A 15,692-nucleotide genomic window follows, 5' to 3' on the forward strand; every position below is an offset into this window, starting at 1 on the left:
ACTTCCCAACAGGTCACCTTGAAAGAGTTATGTAATGTCTCTATGCCCCAGTTTTTCCATTTGTAAGAGGTCTAGTAAGTACTAGTAAACAACTACTAAGATTATTAGCACAAATAAATGAAATGGTGTATGTAAAGCACTTAGCCAGCAACTGGCACACAGTAAATGCACAGTAACTATGAACTATTGTTATCTCTTATATATGATCTGATCAACATCAAGGGAATACATGACAAATGAATCTATTTTTTTCATGGTCTATATGTGTGTCTCTTCTCTTGCTGGCAAAGACTATTTCCTCAGTCTGGTGCATTACCTAAAAAAAATTCCTTGTTCCAAATTCTACTCTTCCTCATGTCCTAAGTGCTGAAGGACAAAAATGAGCAGTGCCCATGAGAGACACTCCCTTGAAAATACACCAAGACCAAGTCATTCGGCCATATGTGCAAGCTAATATCTAAGAAGTTCTTCCAAATTCAAAATTATGCATATATGGCTTTGTTCAGAGTTGAATGTATACATGTATTCATTATAATCTGGAGGACACAGAATTACTGATATATTTCACTTATTAAATGGCATTCACTCAAAATGCATTGTAGTCAAATTTACTTCTACCATTGAGTAGAGAACAAACTGGACATAGTAGCTGTTTGAAAGTAAACTATTTCTTTCCTTCTTTTTTTTTCTTACTAACAGTTGAAGATTTATTTTAAGAACATAGTAAAAACTTTCTTCCTTAACTCTGTAGTAGATAATAAAAATTAAGTTATCCTAAGAAAGTAGTCCCTCTTAGGATAAGCCAAATATGGTCCCCTCTCTGCCCACATAATCTATTTTCCTTTAGGTTACTTGTACAGTTGGCCATCTGTATCTGTGGGCTCTGAAGCTGCTGATTTAACCAACCATAGATTGACAATATCCTGAAAAAAACAATAAAAAATAATACAAATAAAAAACCAATGTAGTATAACAACTATGTAGTATAACATAGCATCTATATTATATTAGGTATCATAAATAATCTAGAAAGGATTTAAAGTTCAGAGATGGAGAGGATGTATATAAGTTATAATTATGCCATTTGATATAAAGCACTGGAGCATCTGTGGATTTGGGTATCTGCAGTGCAGGGGTGGTGAGTCCTGGAACCGATCCCCCAGGGACACTGAAGGAAGAGTATATTGAAGAAGCACTGGTTAGCAGAACCCATAGCCTATTGATACCCTTCTATAATTAGATTATCTGCAAGTAGTTAAATTACAGTTACAATTGCTACCAGAACAGGACTGACGAGAAAAGCACCAGAGATTCTCTGCCATTTTATTGACGATGCTGCAAATTGCAAAAAGCAGAAAATTACTTTTCCATTCTGTTTTTATTACATCGAACTATCATAAACTATTCCTAAAATATAATTTAGTACAATGAGTGACATATTTTTTATATTAAATTAAGGTATAATTTTCAGTATTCTCTAAGGCTGCAGTCTCCAACCCCCGACACCGATCTGTGGCCTGTTAGGAACCAGGCCACAAAGCAGGAGGTGAGCGACTGGCCAGCGAGCAAAGCTTCGTCTCTATTTATAATCATTCCCCATCGCTCACAACACTGCATACGTTCCGCATCCTGTCGGAGCAGCGGTGGCATTAGATTCTCATAGGAGGGCAAACCCCACTGTAAACTGTGCATGTGAGGGATCTAGGTCAGGCACTCCCTATGGGAATCTAACGCCTGATGACCCGAGGCGGAGCTGAGGCCGTGAGGCTAGCGCTGGGGAGCGACTACAGATGCCAATTATCATTAGCAGAGAGGTTTGAATCATCCCCAAACCATGCCCCATTCCCTGGCCTGTGGGAAAATTGTCTTGCATGAAAATGGTCCCTGGTGCCAAAAAGGTTGAGGACCGCTGCTCTAAAGTACAGTTTACAGCAAACTCTTGATAGATAACACTTCAGAGTTTTCAAAGTGTTTGTATATTTTCTTTCATGTGATTCACACAGTAGGGAGCGGGGGTAATATTATCTCATTTATAAATGTGAAAACTGTGGCTCACAATGATGATGTGACAAGATTAGAAAGCGACTAACTAAGATTAGAATTCAGATCTCTTAATATCTAATAGAATTTAGTCTTCTATCCTGGGACACTTCTAAGTGATGGTCATGATTATCATGATCACTACCACTATAATCAACCACAATAACAACACATGTCCGGGTGCCTTTCTTGACCTCATGATTCATTTTATACTGTTAAGCACTCTTTTTCCTAAAACTTACTCCTTTGATGATTTCCATGACATTTCCCTCCTCCTGGTGTTCTTGGACTGTCCCTTTACAGGCCTCTTTCGCTACATCCATTCCTTATTGTTGGTGTTGTGTTCAGCTCTTTTGATATTCTTGCTCAAGCACTAAAATTACATGATCTTGTAATCTGCCAATGCTAAAACCACTTTCCATACAATGAGTTCCACAGCTATAAATACTCTATTCACTTATGGACATATATCTTTGAACACATTCAGACACCTAAAACCTAACACATCCACAACTGAATTCAGTGACCCTATCCCTATGTTACCACTAACCCGCAACCTCTTCTATTCTTCCTAACTTAACGTCTTAGGAGGCATCCAAACTAAGAAACTGAGAACCATTGATATTTCCCAGGAAAGCATTCCCTAACTGTCCAGATAAAAGTGAGTAGGCAAATCTCTGAAATTTAGTCAGCACTTGCTTAGTTACAAAGTACGTATGTATTTATGTATGTATGCATTTTTTAAGTATACTTAACATACTTTTAGTAACAAAATAACACAGTTTTGTTAGAGGAGGATAGCATGCACAAGAAAAACTAAACAAGGAATGATATTTCCTTGAATAAGAGACATACAGTGTTAGAAGAAATGTCTATAATCATCTAGTTAAATTATTCTTCTGTGCGTAAAAGTTTTCCACAAACATCCTGGCCTGGAGTAGTCAATTATTTCACATTGTGTTTTTAGTCATATTTAAATAGCTTTCATACAGTTAGATTTTCTGTTTTCTGTGGGTAAACACAACGCTTAAGAATCCCTTAAATTTGTCACAGTAAATTCCTGCATGAAACACAGAGCTAATAAAACCTTTCCAACAGTTTTTTCACTAAAGAAGTATACTATGAGAAAAAGTCAGGACACTGATACTGAATAGTAAATATCAAGGACTATCATCAATTTCAAAAAACCTTCCACTTGAAGCTGGGTCTTACCTTGCATACCATACGTATCTTTGTCTTTAAGAAGACTTGATGGGGAGTAGGACATAAATTATTTCAGCTAGACTAAGATTTATGGACTCATATTATTTTGGCTATTTTTTTTATTGTTCTTAAGTCCCTTAATAGCCAATGGTCAGCTTTCCAGGTCTGAATTGCTAGAAGCAGTTGCATTTTGAATTATTCTATTATAATGCAAATGTAATTCCGAAGCATCTGTCACATACAACTACCTAAATTTAGAAACCCACAGGGATGTGCATTTGAGTTACATTTCCTTAAAGTATTTCTCCCCCAGTTAGATCATTAAGACTTGATTCTTATGTCTCATATTCTATTGGGGTAATTTTTAAAAGTTTTTAGTGTTTAAAATAAAACTTCAGCAACATAAAATTATTTATTTTGGAGCTTTATAGAAGCTATAAATTTATAGTTTACTTGTGATAGAGATGCTAAAACTTAAACCAATATAAAAGAAATAAAAGACTGCCTAATTAGAGAAGCTACGGCAAAGTCTAAATAGCAATTTAAATGAAGTTTTATTCTCCCTATCTCAATTACTCAGTCATAATCCATGGAGTAGAAAAACATTTTGAGGGCTATTATCTTTCTTTTCAAGTTAGTTAACTCCTCATTACAATAATGGCAATGGCACAAAATGTTTCTAAAAAATAAAATTCTTTCAGAAAACACAGAAATAATGTTTAAGCAGAAGCAACAGAAAACTCACTTCCTCCCATACACCTCTATAAAAGTAAAGTATGCTTCTTCATTACCTTAAATGAATGAGCAGAAATTAAGTGCAGAGTGATTCTAAAATATATTCCTACTTATGAAATCTACATTTTAAATCTACATTTTATCTCTTAGATAAAGTGAGAAAATTGAGGAAATTAAAACCCCTAACTTACAGCAAATACTTACATGATAAAATTCTTGCTTTAGTAAGAAAGTGGTAAAAACATGTCAAGCAATAGTATATGTTTATAATTTGCTCCACAAATCAGAAAAACTCATAGAATTAATGAAATGCAAGTCATATATATATAGTATACATACATACACGTATACACACACATTTGTGTGCAGATATAGGGATAGGGACAGAGATAGTAAAATTTGTGGCAGCCAAGTATCAAATACAGGAGGCAGGCTGCCAAGGATATTGTAGGCAACTTTATGTTTTAATACAATGTTAACACATTAGCTATTTGTTACTGAGAGAAAATGTAGTTGTAACCAACTACTCGTTTTCAAACTCTGCTGATTTCTACTTTGCTTTAGGTTGTAATAAGACATTTTTAAGAAAGAAAACCAAACCTTTAACATTGTTTATATTTTGCTTTGAACAGCAGTTGAATGTTTCTAGGATGGTTTCAGTTTTTCTGCTAACAAATTGACGGAGAAATTACATTTGATTTACTTTCGTTATTTTCCTTTTAGATCTCAACTTTGAGGTGTAGCAGATGTGATAAATGGAGCAATAATTCTGGAGTAGGTAGTCACTGTGATTGATTTAGGAGACATTTGCCAAGACAGGGACAAAGTGGATTGAATGTCTAACCTATCCAAAATCTATCACAAAATATACCCTATAAGACACAGTAATAAGCTCCAGGTTGCTGTAAGACACAACTACTGGAAAAATCATGACTTAAAAAAATGATTAATAAAAACAGACTATAGATTCCTTTAAAGAACAACCCTAAATTCAGAGAACCAACCATAATGAAATAAATTATTTTGCTTTATAATCTGAATATAAATCATAAAAATTTTGTGGGCTAAAAAGAATATTTCATAGATTTTTGATCAGAAAGATGTAACTACAATATGAAATGATCCAATTAATGTATTTGCTGATGATTTTCTCCTAAAACTTGGTTTTTGTTTGTAAATTTTGTTTTTGTTTTTGTTTTTTCATGCAATGAGGCTTAGTTTCCTGGTAGAAAGAACTCCATATAGTACAAAAACAACATACGTATCAGTCTGGTAAAATGAGGAAGGGATAGTTCAGGGACAGAGATGTGTTTTACGGCTCTATCCTATCAGAGAAGTGAAGGAAGGAAGGGAGTAGCAAAAAAGTTTGCTGATATCTTACTCTACAGAATCTTACAATCAAATCTTTGAAAATATCACTTCAAGTCTGTAGCTTTTTTCCTCTGCTTACCCAAGCTTACTCCAGTTCTTATGCAAGATGCTTTTCTAGACCTTATAGAGGCCTGATGCTTTTACAAAAAAAGGACTCACTCATATCTTCACCAAAAGGATGCAATGGACTATGTGAAACATCATAACACATGATTTTCCTGCCAGTTTGTGGACAGAGCCAATATATGGCTTTTAATTATACCCTTTCTTCTTACCCTTACACAACAAAGATTTTACTCAGATATGACTATGCTAAATAGGCTCCATCTGTACCCTGCCAAGGCTTTCCCTCCCAAAAGATCAACAGCATTTAACGGTGTACTTGTTTTGGGTACCCCCCACCACCATACAAAACCTTCCTTTACATCATGGCCTTGTAGGATCTAATTCTTTATTCAAATAACAGCAAAGGTATTATGTCTAGATGTAGGCTGCAAACATTTTGCAATGTGGAGAATTACAGACATTTCAGAGGAATATTAGGGGAAAAAAAGAAAGTTCTCAATAAAAGAATAACAGAATTCAAAAGCTAGAACAGATTTTTATAGATTATCTAAATCAGGGTTTTTCAACATCAGCACCACTGAGATTTTTAGCCAGATATTCCTTCACTGTCCTGCGTATTTTAGGATGCTTAACAGCATCCCTGTTCCGTATCCACTAAATGCCAGAAGTCCTACCTCCCTACCCCACTACCAAGCTGTACAGTCAGAAATGTCTCCAGATGTTGTCACATGTCCCTTGGCGGGCAAAATCATTCCTACGTGAGAACCACTAATCTATGACATTGATACATGCGCATTCATACAACTAGAGAGAATTCCTACTGCAACCCTTAAGACGACATGGAGAGGATATGGTCAAAACCATATGTAGGAGTAGTGAAGACATTTGAATAAGACAAAGGTCTCTGAAACGCTAAATTTCTACAACAAAAAGAAAAATACATTTTGTTTATTTAGATGCTCCGCAAAAACAGAACGACATAAATGTTTTTACGCTGCCAGTATTTTGTAAAAATCTGTTCATGTAAGTATAAGATATAAAGAACAGTGTTATGAAATCATAAATTTATCAGATTAACTTCTGTACGATTAAGAGCTTACTGACCTATGACTATTAGCTAGAGAGCCAGCAATCACTCCAAGTAGTTTTACAGCACTGAAGAGCTGTACCAACCTCTCTACCTTTTTTCCATTATTAGAATTAGGAGTAAGACCAATCCATTCTCAAATCCAGTATTTAGTAACCGTACAATCTGTGACAAGTTACTTAGCCTCTCCGAGCTTTTCTTTTCCTCACTTGTAAAATTCAAAGACAATAAAACTCACAGAGAAGTTAAAAAATGAGCTTTGGTGTATATAAAGTTTGGCTGATATGTGATTAATAAATAGTAATGGTTACTATTAATATTAATCATAAAAGCAGTGGTACATTTTATCTTACAAAACCTGAATCCTTAGCTTTTAAGGTTAGTTTGTATATAGTCCTGGCTGAATTTTCTTTTTCTGATCTGTCAGTTGAGTCAAAGTTTCAACAGTAGAATAAAAGTTTCAAAATAAAATTTTTCTGATATCTTATACAGGTTTAGAGATTGTCTTACATGGTTCACTTGTATAGTTAACTTCTTATTTAATCATGTGTGTTCATTGCCTTCTTCCAGGTGGATGGAAAGTATCCTTGGAACTATTTTATTTTATATATATTTGTTTTCCAATATCACCATGGAAAAAGTAAACTTATAGCAAGCACTCAATCTCAGTGCCTGCATAATTTATACTTCCTGAATGCCCAGAAAGCTTTCAAATATAAATATAATTCACAGAGAAGATTCATCATCAATCTAAAAATTAGGAAAACATACAAGCATAACCATAGCAAACAACTCTTAAAAATATGAACCATTCCTTTCAAAAAACTTTAATTTGGTACTATCAAATTAGTCAACTATCTCCAATAGTGCTACACACTAGGAAAATTTCCTCCTATACATATATTCTTTCTTCTCTCCATTCTATGTCAGTAGATTCTATGTTTACCTGCTCATTTTTCACATTTTCAAATACCTACTGTGCCATAATAATTATCCTTTAACCACTTGAATTTCAATCGTAGTTGCAATGTAAAGTAATGGTACCTACCGCTGTAGTGTTTAATTGTGTCAGTGGTTAAAAATCTCTTCACCACCAGATAGGCAGAGCCAGGTTCAGCTAATGAACTCCACCGAAGCACCTGCTCCAGCACATTTTCTGTGTAGTGAAGAGGTCGCTCTGTAAAAATTAAAACCCAAACCAAAGGGAAAAGAGAAGTATTAAGATAAGAATATTTATAATAATAAATTTTTAAAATCCTTTTGAAAATATCTGTATGCAACAATATAGATAATCATATCTTACTTTATACAATAATAACATTAGGACTATATACAAGATACACTAACATCTAGAACACCATTAAGCACATAATAAAATTTACTATATATTTACTATATAAATGAATATATGCAGGAATCCCTGTTTGCTACTCATCTATTAAAAAAAAAGAAGTGCTTCCTTTTATATAAAATCTCAAAGTCCTACCCTTTGTACAATGTATGAGTATCTTACTCTATCTTCTTTTTAATTTAGATAACATTCTGGTTTGTCTATGTGCAACTGGAATTAAATAATTGTAAAGAGACTAGCAAAGTTAATCTTGTCCATTACTAAGTAATAAGCATAAATTCTTTTTTATCCCAATAAAATTAGATTATAATTTCATATTAGTATCAGTACTAGTGAGCAACTTATAGCTGATATTCTCATAATCAAGATGAAATTATAAAATATGACATCTATAGAGAACATCTGAAAATAATTGTAAAAGAGTACAGAGTAACCTAGATATAACTGTTAGACGAAATAACAATCAAAAACATTATGTGGGAATACTAGACATTAACTGTTGACACAACAGGCCAACAAGCAAGAAGTTAAATGGCAGCCGTTCCTCAAAGAATATTCATCCACATACATTTTATCTTAGACAACCACATTTTTAAAGGTAACACATATTCTTAGCAGAATTAAAAAGAAAACTCCACAAGTTTTAGAAATATAATCAAAACTTCATAGAAAAGTTTTCTGCCAATCAAAATATGCCAATCAGTTAATAAAATGTAACAACAGAGCAAATGCTGGGGAAAAAAGATATTTAAACCTTTCCACAGCACACTAAAAATAGCATAATTGGAAGCCCTGACATACAGATGTCAATACTGCTTTCCTAGGACTGTAGTGATATATAAATCAACTCACCTCTTTCATACCCTCCTTAATGTAAAGCACATAGCACTTGAGCTTTTTTGTTTTGGTTAAAGTAGTAATTGCTACTGACAAACAAGAAAGAGCATCTCAATAGCATCATACTCATATGTAAACCATGATACTGTAATTGGTAACAAAATTAAAAGGCCAAATGTATCACATCGTCTCTAATACTGAGGATTACTGGCCCTGCTATGGCCACATCATTCCAGAAGTCATCAATAAACCAAGGTCTACAAAAGAAGAAAAGTAGTTTTCCACTTCCATCATAATTGCCAGATTTTTGCTTCCTATGCAGTAAAACTGAAATGCAGTCTGTGCTTGTTGGAGCTAGCCTAGTCATAATAATGGCACACACACAAAAAGAGCCACTAGGCTACACAGCTTGAAATCAAGAATCTACGTCTTTTTTTACTATTATATATCCCCCTGCACACAGCACAGTACTGAGTATATAATAGATACTCAATAAATATTTGAGAAATGAACTATCTTATTGATTTCTTTGGTGATCCATAAATTCACAGAAAATATTCACAGAGCAGCAGACAAAATATAACTCTAAAACCAGGTAAAATCTTTCGTGCTATCTTAATATTGCTTTTCTTCAAATAATTTTCTAAGAGTGGGCAAAATCATAATTGCTCATAATTTGTCAATGTTGTAATTCAATTGTTAATTAACCCATAAATTGGTTGTTTTAAAATTGAAATTAGATGTACTTAAAAGTACAACTAATTATAGAATAAGCATTCCCTTTACATTCAGTTTTAAATGATACTTGATTCCACTACTCGCAAGCTCAGAGACACTATTGATCTCATTAACAGTTGCCATTTATGGAATAACACCTAGGCGTCAGACATTATAGATACTGGAGACTTTAAATCAGTTATCACTTTTACTTCTCACAATAACATTCTTCAATAAAAACTATAACTATTCATATTTTACATGAAAGGGAATTTAAGGATCACAGAGATTCAGCCACTTGCCTAAAGTTACATAGCTAGCTAAGGTGAGGAACAGAGATTTGAAGTCCAAACCTATCTGACTTTAAAGTAATGTAATGTGGATAAAATAGTACCAACTTGCCAAGATTTTTTTTGAGGACTGAACAAGGTAACATAAGTAAAGTGAAAACCAATGTCAGTTCAGACTTTCCCTTCTCTGTTCCCCATCAATTCCCCAACCTTAGTGAAAAGATGGTAAGGAAATAATAGCCAGATAGTTTCAACATCCTGTGTGTAAGGAAACTGATGATACTGGAGTTGACTTAGAAGTGAGAATAACATCCTTAAATGGAATACAGTGTCTGGGTTGAAATAAAAACTCTCCTTTATTACAAGATTAAATTGCTAATGAGACTTTGAAATGTCAGACATTTCTATTAAAGAGGGTCAGTATCACATACTATTACGATAGACATCATCATTACTATAGTGATAGCTCTACAGTGTTCTTAGTCATACTGAAATAAATCACAACAGAAATAGAAGCTTATGTATGGGCACACGATTAATTTTGGTTGCAAAAAATTAGTCAAATATGCTTTCATACTGGCATCATAGTATGAAATACTTCAGGAGAGTAAAAATTCTGTAGATCCAAGTTCCTAGATAAAGAACAGAGTTTAAAAAACGAGATGAAAAGATAAATATTTAGACTGTCAAATGCTACAACTATAAAATGGCATTAATATTCACCTTAAGAAAGAAATAAGCAGCAGGAAAAAACTGAGTCATCAAACACTATTGGTAAATAATTTCCTACAAATAAATTTTTATTTATACATTTACAACCACCTGTCATGATAGATTATATGGTACATAAGTCCTCTGGCATTGGGGCATTACTAGAAATGAACTCTTTTGCATACTATCTATACAATAAAAATTGCAAAAAAATTCAGTGTAGTTATTTGAGAAGAATAGGTTATGGAGGTGATTCCTTAGTTGTGTAAAACAAAATGTTATTAACTGCTTGAAATCTTGTTCACAGAACCTGGCCTCCCTTGCTAAATACAGAGCTACCCATTTTCCACCTGAAATAGCAGCCATCATCCCTAAACTTCTGACAATAATAACACAAGATTTTCAGAGACAATTATGACTTCCCCAGCAATTAAATTCTTAGTGCCAAACTTAGAGCTGCACAAGCCTTTCTCTATCCTGTCCACATAAACAGAAGGTAACGGCACTTTATGTGTCAATCAGAAGAACTAGAAAGAATCCTGATGAAAAATAAACAGATCTTCCATATCATAGCAGTTATGAGGAAGAAACAAGAAAAAAAATTTGCTGTGATATTACTGCATAGAAAGTAACTGCTTCACAACTTGAACTTCTCAGTGAAACCCACTTAAACGAAGCCCCTACAGCAATTAACTTTTTTCAAGACATGAAATACTTAGAGGGTATGAGGGCTACACTGCCAAAGAATGAATTCAGTTTTAAGGTAAAGCATTAAAATAATAGCATACTATGGAAGATTAACTCTTCTTTTTTTTTTTTTTTTTTTTGAGACAGAGTCTCGCTGTGTTTGCCCAGGCTACTGTGAGTGCCCCGGGCTAGAGTGAGTGCCGTGGCGTCAGCCTAGCTCACAGCAACCTCAAACTCCTGGGCTCAAGTGATCCTACTGCCTCAGCCTCCCAAGTAGCTGGGACTACAGGCATGCGCCACCATGCCCGGCTATTTTTTTTCTATATATATTTTTTAGTTGGCCAGATAATTTCTTTCTATTTTTAGTAGAGATGGGGTCTCGCTCTTGCTGAGGCTGGTCTCGAACTCCTGACCTTGAGCAATCCACCCGCCTCGGCCTCCCAGAGTGCTAGGATCACAGGCGTGAGCCACCGCGCCGGCCTGGAAGATTAACTCTTAATGAAAGGGATACCCTCTCTTAGGAGGGATTTCAGCTTATCCTAATGATTGGCAGCAGTGGGTCAAAATGCCTGATGTCCTTCAAAGGGTGAGACAAAAAAGATTTGTTCTTGATCCAGCACAAATTTCAAGTGTACCACCAGGCATTCCTTTAGAGGCAAACCCTACTTACAAATTTGTTGAGCCTAGATTCAGTTTAATGTATATTTTATATGGTCGTAATACAAAATCAAAATATCAAAATATCAAAATATTTTATATAGTTCTAATGTAACTCCATGAATCTGGCTACCATATTAAAAAAAAAAAAAAAGATTGTGCTTTTAGTCAAAACTTCCTAAGAATTGTGCACCATTTCACCAATGTGAAATGGTATTTGAGCTATGAAATTGACATGCTTATAGCAACCTGTATTTGTAGCTGTCACACCCATGATGATTTCATTGATACATTTAGGAATCTATTTTAAACATCTTCGGCCATATAGGAGTATCTCAGCATTTACACTAAAATGCATATGTTCCTCTTATTTATTTTTATATTATAATTAATGTATTATATTATTTTTTAAATGAGTAAAATACATTATCTCAGAGTAGTATAGGGAACAATAAACAATACTTATTACATAAAGGGGGCATTGGATATGGGAAAATAGAGAACTCTTGCTTTAAAATTTACAGATACTTAAACTTTAGCATTCTGGTTTACTTATATATACATCGATTTATTCATTCACTCATTTTTGGTTACTTTGTTACTTGGAGGTTTTATTGTTACATTAGAAAACACATCAATTGCCTGCTGACATTATTCTTATCAACTATAATCTTCTTACGATCTATGCCTTTTATTTCCTTTTTATATTTATCTTCCATGCATGTTGCTAAAAATCAAGACTGTAACACTTTAGATCAGGTGGTACATATGAGTTCCACAGATCAACATCATCACAGGCCTTTTTGTTGCTTCCCTATCATTGTTTTTCTAGAAGCAGCGGAAATAGTTTTAGTTTTCTGGCAATGTCTACTTTACAGTTGACCAAACATTAAGACCACGTCAAATTTGAATTCTTAACTCCAAATGTATTCTTTCTTGATGTACTTTCTTGATGTGGGTTGTTTCTTTCATTATACATTCAGATATTCATAAATCAAAGCTTGATGTCTTCTAGTGTTTTTATATCTTCATTAAGATAGTTTTTTTCTTTTATTTTTATTACAGAGAAGAACTAATAATAATAAAATAATCTAATCTTAGCATTTGTGATGTACTAATACCACATGCAAGCTGATAATCAAGTCACTTCAGGGGTAAGCATCCTTTGATTTTCTAAGATGAAGTTTCAAAACAATGTTTCCATAGGTAACGCAATCTCTCTTCTAGCTCTATGTAATTCCTTTGCATCCTCACCCATTTGCTTGCTTCTCTCAGGAGGACCAGGAGCCAAAGACACAGAGCCCCAGTGCCATGACTTAGGGATACGCTTTAATTTACTCAATCCTTGAGAGGACAAGTGTGGTAGGGAGAAAATGCCTACCCCCAAATCCACGCTTCAGTATTCTTCTGTGACCCTTTTTTCAGAAAACAATGGAAACAGAAGCATACAGGAAACAATCAGCATTCCAAGCATTAACCACAGTCTTGAGATCTTCTAGTGGTTCCCAATCTACAAGCGGAGATCACTTTGTGTGTGCCGTCCACATTTGGATACTTACATGAGGGGCCACAGCCCAGGACACGCAGGTCCAGAGAGCCCCACCTCAGTTACAAAGGCTTTTGTGGGTCATGGTCCACATTAATGTACCATGCTAGAGGTAGTGAGAGACACAGTAATAAACATCTAAAGTACATAGCAAATGCCCTAAGGAAGTACGGTCTAGAACAGAACCAGATATATACACATTACTATTCTACAAGTCACATAGTACGTAGTATTACAGATCTCAAGGCAAATGGTCAGAAAGAGATCAGTGTGAACTATGCTCATCTGAATATCATGAAGGAAGGGACATTTGAATTGGACAATGAGGAAATAATGAAAGGGCTTTAAATGGTGGAATATAATCCAATTTGTGATTTGGAAAGATAATAAAAGCCAATAATGTTGACATTTAACTTTTATTCACAAATACAATAAGGCTGACACCTAGTCTACTATGCTCAAAATTAAACAAAAAAGAAAAATCGAAAGACTCTACCACCCTTGCAGCACAGAGTCATACAAAATTATGCTTCACTTATTCAATAGCTCTTAACTGCATGGCTACTATGTACTAGGTCCTGTGCTACAAATTATGTATAGAAAAACAAAAAAAAAGACAGTCTCTCCTTTCTTCCAGGGAGCTCCCATCAAGAAAGAAAAACATAAATCCAGGTAACAGGCACTACAAAAAGAGATGAGACAAAGTGCAATGGAACTCTTAGTCCGGGTTTTAAAAGAGGTAACTGGGTGGGCCAGATGGGGGAGAACAAAGGTATATTTGGGAAGCACCAGCTTATATATGTCAGTTAAGCACAAAAAATTGGAAAAGATTATCTATTTAAAAAAAAAAAACAACATGTCAAATGAGAAAATTGGCCAAGGAGATTGTTGCAGGGGAAATTCAACATTTAGGAGACAGAGAGAGGAAGAAGAAACTATAAAAGAGATAAAATAATCAGAGAATAAAGAGGATAATCCAGGCAGCACTGAAAAAAGAGTGAAGATTATCAAAGAAAAAAGAAGTGGTCATTAATAGTAAATGCCGCAGAAAGGAGAGGTAAATTTAACCTGGAAGTGAATCTGTCGGCCTTGACAGTGGCTTTCACAGGACTCATTCCCCAGAGCATCTCTGCATGGGGAGGACTGAGCCCAGCTACAGGGAGACACTGTGAACAGACACCAAGCACCACAGTCATCAGATCTTGGCAATGCACATGGAAAAATAACTTTTTGACCCATTTTGAAGAGTTGTGCATGATCATTAGAAATAAAGAAAGTAAAAAAATCAAGACAGAATAATGAAAGACAAAGTACTTGACCATCTCATTTCATTTTAACACTGACTGCAACGCTCCTAATAACACGCTATGGGGTATTTCACCGTTGAATTTTAATTTTGATCTTGAGCTTGTGGGTGGCGAGATTTTCCTTTTGGCAGTTTGGCAGCTACACTTGAAAAGGTCCCAAGACCTTAGTAGGTATCAGCTAGACAGATGGTCAAGGTACAAAGACATTCTGCATCTTATTTTTTTTTTCCTAAAAGTCTTTCAAACTAAATGGTGTCATTAGAATATTAAGCTTATTCAGCACTTGACTACTAGACTAGTGTCAAGGTGTTTTAAAAGCACACTTCATCTTTCAGTGCCTTTGGGATGACAGACAACAAAATATTTGATCCACTAAAGAGAAAGGAAAAGAAAAAAGCCAAAATAGAAGCTTCTTCTAGGCTTAAAATTATTTTTTAGATTAATAAATAATCTTTTAAATCAACATTTAAATGAGTGGCATACAGGAAGGAGAGGAATGGTGATGATGACAAAATTGTTACAAATCCAATTACTTGTCCTTACAAACAAAGGCCTCATTTCCTGAGGTAGCAACATAGATGCCTAATGCTTTGCACTGTATTTCTATAGTCAACAAAATAATTATTTTGATAAGTAGATGATAATATACATCAACACATACACTAAGGTAAAAGGGAATTCATGAGGAGACATTAATATTTAGGAAAACATAAAATGTTAGTAATAACTTGTCACAGAAATCCTTTATAAGGGATTTAAGAATCTCTACCATGAAAATCACTTACCTAGTTCTTCATTTTCGATGACTTCAAATGTGGCCCAAATGTCACCTTTTGTAGGAATGATATTTTTTATTGCTAACATATCATTAGTTAACTCTTCTGCTTCCATCACAGGAGATATCTGTTAGAGAAGCAATATTTCTTCAAAAGATAAGTCAGACACAGAAGCAGACTTATACCAGGGCAATACTACTCCCCACCCACCATCTAATAACACACCAAGTTTCTTCCACGTGTGTTAAAACTAGCCTCTCTAAGTACTTAGCGAAAACGGCATGTTCAGATCTTTTCCATAACATGCGATA

At 34.6% G+C, this 15,692-nt stretch overlaps 1 protein-coding gene across 3 annotated transcripts in view; it reads right to left on the reverse strand.

Moving 5' to 3' along the window:
- ARAP2 (ArfGAP with RhoGAP domain, ankyrin repeat and PH domain 2) overlaps positions 1–15,692 on the reverse strand; it is a 162,950-nt gene that overhangs the window by 29,126 nt on the left and 118,132 nt on the right. For all 3 annotated transcript variants that reach the window (XR_006734821.1, XM_045550494.1, XM_045550495.1), the window contains 2 exons: positions 15,391–15,508; positions 7,551–7,679 (listed from right to left, as the gene is read on the reverse strand). Coding sequence is in view for 2 of the 3 variants with exons in the window: in XM_045550494.1 (XP_045406450.1) it covers positions 7,551–7,679; positions 15,391–15,508 (247 nt within the window). In the remaining variant the exon portion in view is untranslated. The remainder of the gene's footprint in view (positions 1–7,550; positions 7,680–15,390; positions 15,509–15,692) is intronic.

Source organism: Lemur catta, chromosome 4 (assembly GCF_020740605.2).
Source record: "Lemur catta isolate mLemCat1 chromosome 4, mLemCat1.pri, whole genome shotgun sequence".
Taxonomy (NCBI): Eukaryota; Metazoa; Chordata; class Mammalia; order Primates; family Lemuridae; genus Lemur; species Lemur catta.